Consider the following 13,023-nt stretch of genomic DNA (forward strand, 5'->3'; position numbering starts at 1 on the left):
AGCTACTGCATTAAATTAAAATTTTCAAAAAAAAGAATTATCTTTACTGTACTTAAAATTGTTTATATTTTGATGTTATTTATACAATTTTAGGACAATTGATCTTTTGTATATTACGTGAATAGAAACTTTAATGACGTCATTTTTACGTGGCCATGACCTTTTAAGGGGCCATATTTTAATCTATCACGAAACAATACGTTTATTGATGCAATAAAATAAGGTTTGCATCCAAATTTCATCAACTTTTTACATTTACGCAATAATAAATAATATGTTAAAACTAATTAGTTAATCATATTAAAACTGTATAAGAAATTTTATTGCAAAAAAATCTACATACTATTTATGAAAACTTAAATATAACACAAACAAACGTATGTCCAGTCAAATGACCGCAAGCCATTTGTTTTGTTTTCGTTAGTTCACAGACTTAACAATATAAACACGCAATATACGACACGTCGCCGTTCAAGATTAAATTACAAATAGTTTCATTACGTGTATTGCATCGCTACTCTTTTTTTACAAACAATAAAAATTCAATATGGTTATTCAGTTTTTCTTTTGGACATATAAACTAGGTCGTTTATTCAGTAAAACAAAAATTAGGAAGAACTGTTAAGTGAGGTAGGTGTACAATTAGAGACAGTATTAACAAGTTAACAACGCATTAGAACAGGATTTATTTTATTACATCATATATTTACCGCATTAACCAGTTATATAACAACGACTCGGTGATTTTATTTAAATGGTTAGACGTTCATTTGTAAGAATAAAAACAAAAAATAGACAATATTAGATACAAAATTAACTATAAGTTTCAAATTTTTCTAGCTAAAAATTTTGTTTGTATGTCGAAGTAAGGTTTTAAATACCAAGGTTTTGCATCTAGATTTCCATAAAAACTAATTTTCAATGAGTTCGCTTTATTATTTTCAGATAGATTTAAGTTGAGAATAACTTTGAAAAATATGAATTTTCTTAACGTATTGTTATTGTTGTTTGCAAATTATGGACAAAATAACGTTTACCATCGAAATGAAATCGACTTAAGTTTAAATCAACCAAGCAAATTAAACCACTCCAAAACTCATAAAACAAACGAAAAAACGAAAAATGTTCTGTTAAAACAAGGACTGAATGAAAATAATCAAGAAGCAAAAATTGAAGGCAGAAAGGCAATTTCGTTAGATTTTACGCCTACTCGAATTCCAGGACAACAAATGATACGTAAGTTAAAATATATTTTTGATTTAAATTTAAAATAAATTTGTAAATTTGGTTTCGATCTGTTTTTTTTTAATAGTGTCAAACCAGATTATAGTCACGCAAAGATTTACATATAAATAAAACTAACTTAAAAAATGCTTTTCTTGGCTTTATCAACTACATGTTTACTGTCAGTAATCAGCAAAAAGCGTGTTTTAAAGTGATAGGGTCTAGGCAAAACGCTCAACCGATAAGATTTGCCGTTACAACAATTTGTTTAGCTTAAGCAATGTTTTAAATGAACCAATATATTGTTTATAGTTTAACAAAAAAGTAGATTAACCATACACGTAAATATAATTTCTCTGACCAAGGGGCATGCTAATATTGCATTAGTTTTACACGTCACTGTTCATTTTATTATAATTTACAACTGTGCATATAGTAGTCATTTACACTATTGCAACCTCTATAAATAAAATATAATAAGTTCAACATAGATCGGTAATGCTTTGACTTTTTTGACTTTTAAAACATGACTTATTTGCGTGAAAACCCTACAAAGCATTCATTTAAACCGTTACCAAATATATGTTAAAACAATTAGCCTAGTTAATTACTTTAAAACATACATAACTGAAAAGCCAATTTACACAAACATAACCATAACACACATATAACATAAACTTTTGCTTACTTTTTCAGCGTCTTCGGTTGATGTAGGAAATACAATTGTTCGTGAACATCTTCGAATCGGTGAAAGTAGATTGGTAGAAGGTTGTGACTTAGTTGATACTCGTATTCCTTGTAACAACCCAGACCAAACAGTTAGCGAGTAAGTACAGTCACGTAAGTTGCCTTGATGCTCTTCTACGATATCTATGATATGTAGACTGTTGACACCAATTACAATAGTTTTGGGATTTGTGGAATTTACTTAAACAAAGACTTGTTGCAAGTTTTATCAAGACAACTATTTTAATATTAGAAGAATATAAGATGGTCTAATTTTTGTATTTCATATATGTATAAACATGCGTTTAATATATAAAACATCTATATAAAGATGTTATAACATTAATGTATGTACTGGTAACGTTTTAATAAAAGGTATTTAAATTGTTTATATATTTAACTTATACTTAATATTTTTGTTTAATATAGATCAGATTGCAATCGATGGAAATGTTGTTGGAATTCAACAGAAGCTGTCCAATGCGCTCAAAACAAATACTATTGTAAAAACATGGACATTGTTAATCTCAATATTTTATTGACTAATGCGTTTTTTTTGAGGTAACAGAGATGTATTTTTTAGTAAAATGATAAAAATTGTTTTTTTTAGTTACTCGTTTAAGACATGGTCCTGACTATAGTACTTGTGGAAAAGTAACTGCAGATCTTCCAAGCCAAGGTAACAACTAAGTATTTTAAAGAAATATTAGGACCTTACTACGTAATAGGTAGATTTTAATGTATTTACTTTGTTTAGAAACTTCCCTGCGACCTTTACTACTGGCAATACTAAAAGGAAGAATTATTGGTAATATTCTATAGTCATTATGACATTTTTTGACTAAACCATGATTTTGAAACATTTTTAAGCAATTTTTTATTTGTTTTGTATTTAAATAGCGTCTCACAAACAAAGCTAGTAACAGATTTTTATTAAAAATACATATACTTTTTTATTGAATACAAACACACGGTTTTACCATAGGTGGAACAGTAACAACAGAAGGCAGCTTTCCTTGGATGGCATATTTGTATATTAGACAACTCGGATTTATTAACGGTGGAATATGTGGAGGTTCTCTTATAAGTAACCAATGGGTGATCACTGCTGCTCACTGCATTGAAACGTACGTTATATAAAACTTAAATAAAAGTTTTATAACGCAAAGGTTACTAAAACTATATATTAATTGATTTTAGTGTTTTGTTTAACCTTAATATATATCATTTTTTAGGTTTACACAACATATTTCTTAAATATAGGTTCACAATTTTGTGTATATTACACTAGGTTTGTGTAATTTTTTGTTTATAATTTTAATACAAATATAAAGTTGGCATAATTATGTTAAAATGTTCAGATCTGTTGTATCTTTGTACGGAGTTATATTGGGAGAACATACACTCAGTTTAACAACCAACAACGAAATTTTCCGCACTGTTGAGCGAATAGTTATCCATCCAAATTTTAACTTGGCAACTTTTAACAACGACATCGCCTTGATAAAGGTAAAAATTTTGAAAAATTTACTTTACTAAAACATGTTTTGCCATTGGTAATATCACTTGATCTTATAATTTGTATATAATAGTTATCGTCGCCAGTATTATTCAATGCATATGTGAGACCAATATGTGTAGTACCAACAGGCACAAGAACAGACAGCAACGAACAACCAACTTATGCCGGAACTAACTGTGTAACACTAGGCTGGGGTCTTACTTGTAAGTTTTAAACGTGTATTTAGAGAAAGTTAAGTACACTTTGTTTGCGTAATTAAACTTAACTCCTGTAATGTTTTTTTTCACTGACTAGTAGTATATCATTGAAAGAGTAATTTAAACTTAAATTCCGTAAGTGTTACATTTATTTTTCCTGGCATTTACAAATGTCTTTCAAGGTTATAGGCATTTACAAAAGCCATGTTATCACACGTTTGAAATTTGTTAATGGGCTTGTATATACCTTTAGCTTCACCTGGCGGCGTGACATCAGATGTCTTAATGGAGCTACGACAAATCATAAGTCCCGAAATAGCTTGCCAGGCTATAACGGGTGACACAGTTGCTATCGGGCAATATGGAAACAGGGCAGTATTTGCTGGCCAAAGTAAATTTTGCGCTGGTGGGGTTTTAAATGAAGATACATGCGAGGTAATACTTAGGTTAATTAAAAAAACTCCTATTTAATCTATTAACAACAACCCTACTTGTATGCGTCCATCCTTAATTTATAAATGCATCTAAATATATATATCATCATTGCACACCATTTTCTTAACCCGCAACTATTTTCATGCAACTTTAACATTGAGTTTTAAATATATTAGGGTGACAGTGGTGGCCCGCTTATGTGCCAGAACGACGATGGAACTTACTATTTACATGGAATAACTTCTTATGGAACTATTCCTTGTGCTCTGCAGGGTCTACCAGGAGTATTTACCAAGGTATAAACAAATAAGAAAAATATTCATAAAAGTTAAATTTTTTTTGAATTTAGGCATTTTAATTGAATGTAGTTTTTTGCTCGACTTTTGTAACTGATATTTCGTCAATATCCAATAAAAGTAAATTTGTATTTTATTTAGGTCACAGATTTTAGCACATGGATTGATACAACTATTACTCTACCCTAAATATAACTTTTACCCATTTTTTGCTGATTATAGTTTATTACCGAGAATGTGTGCCAAATATAACCAGTTGGTTTGGAAACCCTATTTTCTTTTCTGTTTCGATTTCCGTTAAATATTTTTGTTTTTACTATTTATTGTTAAATTAATAAAGTTTTAAACTTGTTTAACAATATTTAACTAAATAAAAATAACCACAGAGTTTGTGGAAAATCCTAAAAATGACGACATCAATTTGAAATTTATTTATAGAACAATAAATTTTAATTACATTTTCGTGACCACAGTTAATATTGAAGTGGTACGATAGAAATTAACGCTGCATAGGGGAATTTGACAGAATTATATAAAATTTTATGACATTAACATTTTAATTAATTTCCTTTCGGAAGTCGTAAGCGCTTAACTTAATAACTTAAATGCTTTGACACCATAAGGTCTTTGAAATTGTTACCTTACTAAATATAAATTGTAAAAATATAACAAATTAAATAACATTAAGTAAAGATTAATTATATTTTTTGCGGATTCTTTTATCGTAACTGTATTTTACTCAAAATACAATTATTATATTTTTATTCTAAATTTTCTTTGTTAATAAAACATTTTTACAAAACTATTTTTCTGGCGATTTCTTGACAACGTTACCAGATAAGTTTATTTTGTTGTAAACATTTTAAGAAAAGATTTCCAGCTCTTCCAAAAATCACCTTTCAATCCTCACCAAAGTTCATCTATTTTAAAAATCACGACCTATAGTTTAATAGCAAACGCTAGAAGCACTAAATTTTGAAAAGTTATGGTGGTTTACAAACAAGCCTTGGGCTCGAAATTATATAAAAATATGTTTGATTAGGTCACTGGCATTTTATTGTATGTACAGTTTTTAAACATTATATTTATGATGGTGCTAACTAAATAGGTTATAATAATATTAAAAGTTACAACACATATATTAGGTTGTTAATTAAAGCAAAATGGTAATATGTTAATGTTAATTGATTCTAGATAAAGGTTCTAAGAAATTAGGCCATTTTTATTTATTGGCTCTGATTATATGTCATATATTATATTGCTGGAAGGCAGTCTTGAAATTTATGAATGTACTAAAATAACCAAGAAAACTCCAAACCCACATAGAACGATGGTTTAATTTAAACTTACAAAACTACCACAATAATGTAAACGAAAAATTACCGAAAGTTTATGTTCATCGTAAAGACTATTTTTATATTACTTTGCGCGCATGTTTATAACTTCACTTAAATTCAATATTTTGTGAGACCAATAAATAAAACCTTAGAATCATGAAACTTGATAAATATTTTGGCGTTGGAAGCAGTTAGTCACGGCAAATTTTCTTTTGTAAGAATCCGAAGTTTATTTAATGACGACAGCATTGAATTTAACAGTTGTTTGTTAAGCAAAAATCACCACTTTTAAGTTGGCCAAGTGTTTTATGGTTCAAATACAAGGTGACGTCATTCAGACAAAGTAAACATAAGATTACCCACGCGTTACTTTACAGCAATAACTTTTTTAGCTTGTATTTTCCATAATTTAAACCGATTCGTAACAACTTTTTTTATATAAAGTTGATGCGAGTTAGTCAAAACATTGTATCCACATAACAACAAGTTTATAAATGCAAAATTTCGGAATAGAATTTGTGCTCAAATTTTTTTTCCATTAAAACTGTGCAACTGTTTTAAAGATTCGAATATTTTTACAAATCGTAGGAAAGCGGTGTCTCTTGCTGACACGATGAAACATCTCTACGTCATAACTTCTACAACACGCTTCCGAAAATAGCTCAAGAATAAAAAGTCTTGATCGAAGAAAAATAGATATTTAGCCCAGAGCGCTTAGCAAAGATCGTACTACAAAACAAAGTAATGTATCTTATGCCTAATGATATGCCTTAGATTTATTATACGTTAATCATGCCTAAATTATGTGCATTTAATTGATGTATACAGATGTGTATTCGTGTCGGTAAAGAAACAATGTCGTAGACTTGTAAAATGTTGTTTGAAAAGTTGAAAAAATGTTGTTGTCAGAAAATTCCTTAAAAGTAATACTCTGACTAATAAGTTTTAGTTAAAATATGTAAATTTAAAACGGTTGCTGTTTTTACCTAGTCAGTAAAAGCATGATTTAATTTATATTGTGCCCACTGGAAAATTTACTTTGTGAATCAAGTGTTAGTTAGCTAATGCTGATTCACCGGTGTTGAGATATATTATATATAATTGGCAAGATTTTTCTTTCAAGTTGCATTCAACCAATAGTTATAATAGTTGAAATTAAAAGCAATTTGCGCTTAGCGGAAAAAATTACCACCAAATAACTAGATTTTTATAAAGATAACATAGTGAGTCGTTTTCTTGTTTTTGTGAGTTTTACGCTTGAAAAATTAATAATAAACAAAAAAGAAATAACTAAGGGTTAATGCATAACTTGCATAGACTGTGAATTTTTAGAAAAACTAAGTATCTTTATTTAAAGTTTTTAGTATATAAACCTCTAAAAATATGTTTGTCGCAATTTTTAGACAGGTTGAGTAGAATAGCTAACTTTTTAAAAGATTTTACCTTTGGTTTTAGATTGCTAACAAGGTGTTCAAGCCTGCTTTTTATAAATTTATTTATTTGGTCAAAACAATTTCTATCCCAAAAAATGGTTCACGTTACAGCTTGGTTTTACACTGGCTGGGCCTTGATTGGGGGTTCCCTCATTTTGTTCGGGTTTTTATACTGGGTCGACGTAGACCCCAAAGAACCCCCTTTTGAGACCACGACCCAGCCGGACGTGTCTACTTTTACCTCGCCAGTAACTACAAGAATGACCACAACTACAGTCCCGGATGTTACAACGGCAACTATCCCGGACATAACCACAACCCCATTTATTGATACAACGACCGACATGGTGACAACAGAACCCCCTCCAAACCCATTTGAAGAATGTGGAATTGTGACGTCACAAACACGGCGTAACGGTAAGTTTTTTAAATTTAAGAATAATTAACGAAATTTGAAATAAAAACTTCCAATCGATTTTAAATGAATGGTGGTTTTGACGAGCGATGACGTCACTGTAACACGTGGTTTGTTGTTGTGCTGTTTAAAATGTCGATTGAATTTCTGGGTATCTCCAGATTATAATTCGAAAATTTTATTTTTATTTTTTTTCTGATTTAGCTTTGTCCGATTTTCCGCTGCTGATGGATATTGTGCAAGATAGGATTATAGGTAAGAACGTAAAACAATTTTACACAAAACAATATTTTTCTGATATCTGTTAATTATAATATCAACATTTAAACATAACAGAAAGATAGGTTCAATAATTTAAAAGTTATTTTTACTTTTAGTTAAATGTAATGAAGATGAAATATATCATGATATTCCTCGTTAAATTAAATTTTCGAAACCACGGTTTAAATTTAAAATCACGAAACCAGATGAATTAGTCATTCAATTTTAAACGCTTAAACCTATAGATTAAGACCATAATACCAAGTTACTTTTTATTTTTTTTATTTTGCTAAAGCCAAGATTTAATTTTTTGCCTAAAATGTTTTGAAATTATTTTAAGTTACTAGACCGTGACATGACTCAACAATTGGGCAATGAGAAAATTTAAAAAATTGCTCGTAACTCTATGACGTCATATTTAACCTACGTATTAGGTTCAACGCTGCTACGTCACTGATTAATATAAACCCACATTAACTGCACGACTTTTACATTAATTGTTTATTAAAAGCGAAACCACGTGAACGTTGGCCTTTTAGTTGGTAAAATTCGGAAGTAATTATTATAACTATTCTTTTTAATTAATATTGAAACTTTCCGAATAGGTTAAGCAAGTTGTTTTATACTTAATTAATAACAATTAGTATTCATAAACAACACGAAATCTCTAATGTTGGAAATTTCCTTCCGGCTAATTCGTTTTGTAATTGTTTTGTTGTAATTAAAGGGGGAGTATCCACTACGGAAGGGGATTGGCCATGGATGGTTTACATTTACATTCAGTCGTTAGGAGTTCAGCTTGGTGGTATATGTGGAGGTTCGATTATTAACAACCAGTGGATTGTTAGTGCTGCTCACTGCTTCGAAACGTGAGAATTATATTTGATTTTGTCAAATTCTATTTTAGGTTTTAAAAAACTTAAAAATTATTACTAAAACACATTTGCTTAATACAAAACTAATACATGTTACTTCGTTGCTTACTATTACTTACCTAAACCTGGCAAAAAGTTTTAAATATTTAAGAAGTAAAATCCATCTGGTATGGATGTGTTTATCATGCTGTTTTTTAGCCCTAACTTTTAAACTCTTGTTTAATAAATTACAGACCAGACCCTACTATTTATGCCTCTGTTTTGGGTGAACATCTTATAAGCCAGTCATCACCAAATGAAATTTTCAGAGCATTTGAACTTCTTATTTTACATCCCAGTTTTGATATTTCAAGTTTTAACAACGATATTGCACTTATAAAGGTAAAATATGAACTTAAAAATTGTAAAATTAACTTGTATTCAATGCCCATTTTGTTATGAATTAATCAAGATAACTAAATGCCATTCACAAAATACACAACATTATATTTATTTATTTTTCAAGTTCCTTAAATGTTTTGAAAAAAATAAAACCTATGTTTAATCATTTGGTATTTAAGATGGATGCCCCAATTATATTTAATGAATATGTCAGGCCAATTTGCGTCGTACCACCTGACACTAGGACAGATGATCTTGAACCACCAACTTTTGCTGGTGTCAATTGTGTAACGTTGGGTTGGGGACTAACTTGTAAGTTTATAAACCGTTTGTGTTTTGAATTTCTTGTATTTAAAAATAGTTGCAGTATAATCTAACTAGAACATTAACTAATATCTACAGAATTATTAATAACATACCTTACTCTATAGCGTCACCTGACGGCGTCACATCGGACATCTTATTGGAATTAAGGCAGGTGATTATACCAGACATTGCATGTGAAAGTTTGACCACAGAAAGCGTGGAAGTGTTGGCTTTGTACGGGTTTAGAGGAGTTTTTCCCAGTCAAGCTAAATTCTGTGCGGGAGGTTTTCTAGGCGAGGACTCGTGTGAGGTAAGTTTAAATCATTAATCAAGAACATTTCGTTGTTATGTGCTTATTTTGCCCCTTGAAATAATAACCGTTATGTAAAACGTTTAATTGGCTAATTGCCTCTCTACCGCCATCTGCTGGTCATTAAATATTTAATTTATTCATAGGGAGACAGTGGAGGGCCGATGATGTGCCTACAGAACGGCACTTACTTTTTACATGGCATCACTTCTTATGGGACTGTGCCCTGTGCTCTAAGTCAAAGACCAGGAGTTTATACTGATGTAAGTATACATTTTTTTTCATATCCTTTAAAGGGGATCGGTTTTTTGGTATTTTATTGGGTAAGAGTGTGCGGTTTAAAACGTGTTTAAGCTATCTGTGAACACCGGGCTCAACGGCGAATAGTACGACTTTGGTGCAGTTCAAACCCGAAACCTTTTGGCTGGTAGTCCGACGCCATGACCAGTTCACCACACTACCAAAAAACATGTAAAAATTTAATAATATAATCCAATTTTTGTTTAGGTGGCGCCGTTTAGCGAATGGATAGACTCAACAATTGCCGAAAATTAAACAAAAACTTTTCGGTGCTCAAGGTCTTTTGCGGTGTTAACTTTCCGCCGAGTTTAACTTATAAGCGCAAGGCGGACAATATTACTGGCAAAGAAAACAAAAATAGGTTTATGAATGTAAAAAAATCAATTTCAAACATCTATGCAAAAACAATGCGCAGTTTCAACACAGCATTTCGCAAATTACACAATATAAAATGTTCCAAAAAGAGATCTACCATTTTTCTGTATTTTTTAGATTTTTATATTTATGTTTGACTTATTAAAATTTCGGACCCGTTTTTGTTCCTAATAACTTTATTTAACGAATTTATTTTAACCAATTAGTGTTACAAAATTGTTGGTTTTCATGTGAACGTAATTTAATTACAATATAATTGTTTCATTTACATTATTTCGTAAAAAAATGATTTTTTTATCTTAAAAATGCCCACAGTGAGATGTTATGACAAATTCACTCAAATTTCGGATCAATTATGGGCCTTTAGGGCTTTTATAACCCCGTGACTTGGCAGAGAATCAAACGATGGGTGAATAAAATAATTGGCTTATTTAAATAAGGGAAAGCACCAAGCTAGGTGTACGGTTACGAATTAAAATTAAAGTCTTAGCTTTTCGTTATATACTAAAACTCTACGAAAAAAATTCTTGGCCAATTTGAAAAAGGAACTTTCAGGATCGTGAGAGGGTAAAGTATTTTTATAAACTTTCACATGTTATACAACATCACGACGAACGACAAAATAACCATAAAAATAAGTGACATCATTTCGATAAAATAACTTTTTTATTTTTGTTTATTTCGTAATGTTTATTAAACTAATAAAGAATGGGTTCCTGTGTGGATTACAATCACATTACCAAAATCTATAAGTTTTAAAATTTATTTAAAATGTGTTTGACTCAAATTTCAGAATATTTGTAGTTATTTAAATCGAAAATTTTTGAAAGTTATTTATCCGTATAGAGTGTTTATCTTACTTAAAAAGCTAAAGGATGAAATTCCATACCCAATTTACATTACGTGGTTTGGGTGATCGAAAAGGCGCTAAAAATATAAAAAAACTTTCACTTTTTAAGGTTTTGCAAATAAAAAAATTAAACCTCAAATTTAAATATTTCAAAAACAAAGGTTTTTAAAAAAATTGTTTTAAAATAATATTTAAATATGCAAATCCACTTCTACATACATTTTAACTTTTGAATTGCCGCATGTGTAAATGTTGTTATCGCATAGTAGAAAATTTGTTTGAAAGATCTTAATGAACCATAAAAAATGCTTTTGTTAAAGCTGTTTAAATCATTGTAGCAGTTCTGCAGATTAACTTGTTTGTTCCTCAAACTATGCTAGGATATATTACAAAGGATAACTTTACAATTTTTCTGCAATAAACAAAACAAACAACACAAAAATTATTAATTTTTTTTCAAAAATTTTGGCATATGGTGTTTTATCATTATGCGTAGGTTGGAACCAAAACCAAATAAGTGCAATACGTTAACGCGTAGAAACGAATGGAAATTGTTGAAGAGATGACGTCATAACATAAAAACCCAGCGATAAGCGAGAAAAAGTTTTGCAACATTCAATTGTTCGCGACATAGATAGGCAATAAAAGAGATAAAAAACCATTCGGTCAATAAACTATTTACGTAAAACTCAACCAAGCCAAGCGAGGATGTTTGCCCCTTAAACAAGCCGCCGTAAAGTTTGACGTCATCCAATCCTCAAAATGACGTCATCCGGCGAGCGCGTTGGGCAGATGGGAAAAGCGGCGACTTGGTATTGCGCAAACGTTATCATGGAGTGAAGTAGACAGTTTTGGGTTATCGTTAATTGACGTTTTCATTGAATTAGGCGCACAAGTAGCTTTGTATCTGTTATGTACACAAAGCGCTTGGGCAATAAATGCCGGTTGCCGGCATAAACAACCCAAAATTCTCAAAAGATTGCTGTATATTGCGCAATAACATATTTTGAAACTTTCCCGTGAATAAACACAACTAATAACATTTCGAAAACAGAAATTTTCTCAATCAGTTATCATTTTTAACTGGATGTTTTTGTGGGAAAAAACAATGTAATAAATTTGTTTGGGTTTTAAAATGATAAATCAGTTTTTTTTTTGTTATGGAGGTATTAAAAAAAATAATTAATCTTTTTTACTAACTTTGTAACCACAAACAACTAAGTTTAATGCGATTAACACTTTCATATTTTACCTTAAAGACTAAATACAAATATAAGTTACAAATATAAATTTGAATAATTTTTTATCTATAGATTTTTTTAAAAAAAAAGGTTTGGTAGCACGTATTTTTGTAAAAAAAACGCAACTTACTCATATTTACCTTAAAAATCATTAAAAAAACAACCAAAAAATTAACATTGTCAATAATAGCTGAGTAACATAATTTTTAATCGAATAACGTCATCATAAGAAAATCAACAACTTTAGATTTTAAAAATATTTAAAATTTTGATGGATATTTAAGCCGGCTTAAACTACATTTAAGGGTGCTGATAAAATTTTTGCAATTTTTATTTGTTTTTTACATTGTTACGTAACCTTGTTACATATAGAAGTTATATAACCGAAACCCCATGTTTGTACTACCCAATATTATTAAACTGATAACTTTTTTTATATACGTAAAGAAAATTTTTTTATGAAGTTTAACATTTCGCAATCCTGCAACAATTAATATTTTTAAAAAAATTAACGCAAAAAGTTTGCAATTATATTAAAA

The 13,023-nt window shown here is 29.9% G+C and overlaps 2 protein-coding genes across 2 annotated transcripts; both read left to right on the forward strand.

Moving 5' to 3' along the window:
- Positions 1-977: 977 nt before the first annotated feature.
- Positions 978-4,610, forward strand: LOC145740704 (chymotrypsin-like protease CTRL-1). The gene is made up of 11 exons (XM_082558537.1): positions 978-1,236; positions 1,921-2,050; positions 2,380-2,453; positions 2,561-2,629; positions 2,708-2,758; positions 2,936-3,077; positions 3,312-3,459; positions 3,543-3,675; positions 3,923-4,104; positions 4,281-4,400; positions 4,542-4,610. Exons 1-11 carry the CDS (start codon positions 978-980, stop codon positions 4,587-4,589), a joined length of 1,356 nt encoding a protein of 451 aa, XP_082414663.1. The 3' UTR covers positions 4,590-4,610.
- Positions 4,611-7,198: 2,588 nt separating this feature from the next.
- Positions 7,199-10,998, forward strand: LOC145753267 (anionic trypsin-2-like). Its single transcript, XM_082569678.1, has 8 exons — positions 7,199-7,587; positions 7,790-7,840; positions 8,574-8,715; positions 8,955-9,102; positions 9,282-9,414; positions 9,534-9,718; positions 9,865-9,981; positions 10,226-10,998. The coding sequence occupies exons 1-8, from the start codon at positions 7,266-7,268 to the stop codon at positions 10,271-10,273; spliced, it is 1,146 nt and encodes a 381-aa protein (XP_082425804.1). The 5' UTR covers positions 7,199-7,265; the 3' UTR covers positions 10,274-10,998.
- The last annotated feature ends 2,025 nt before the right edge of the window (positions 10,999-13,023 follow it).

This window comes from Corella eumyota, chromosome 1, assembly GCF_963082875.1.
Source record: "Corella eumyota chromosome 1, kaCorEumy4.1, whole genome shotgun sequence".
Lineage (NCBI taxonomy): Eukaryota > Metazoa > Chordata > Ascidiacea > Phlebobranchia > Corellidae > Corella > Corella eumyota.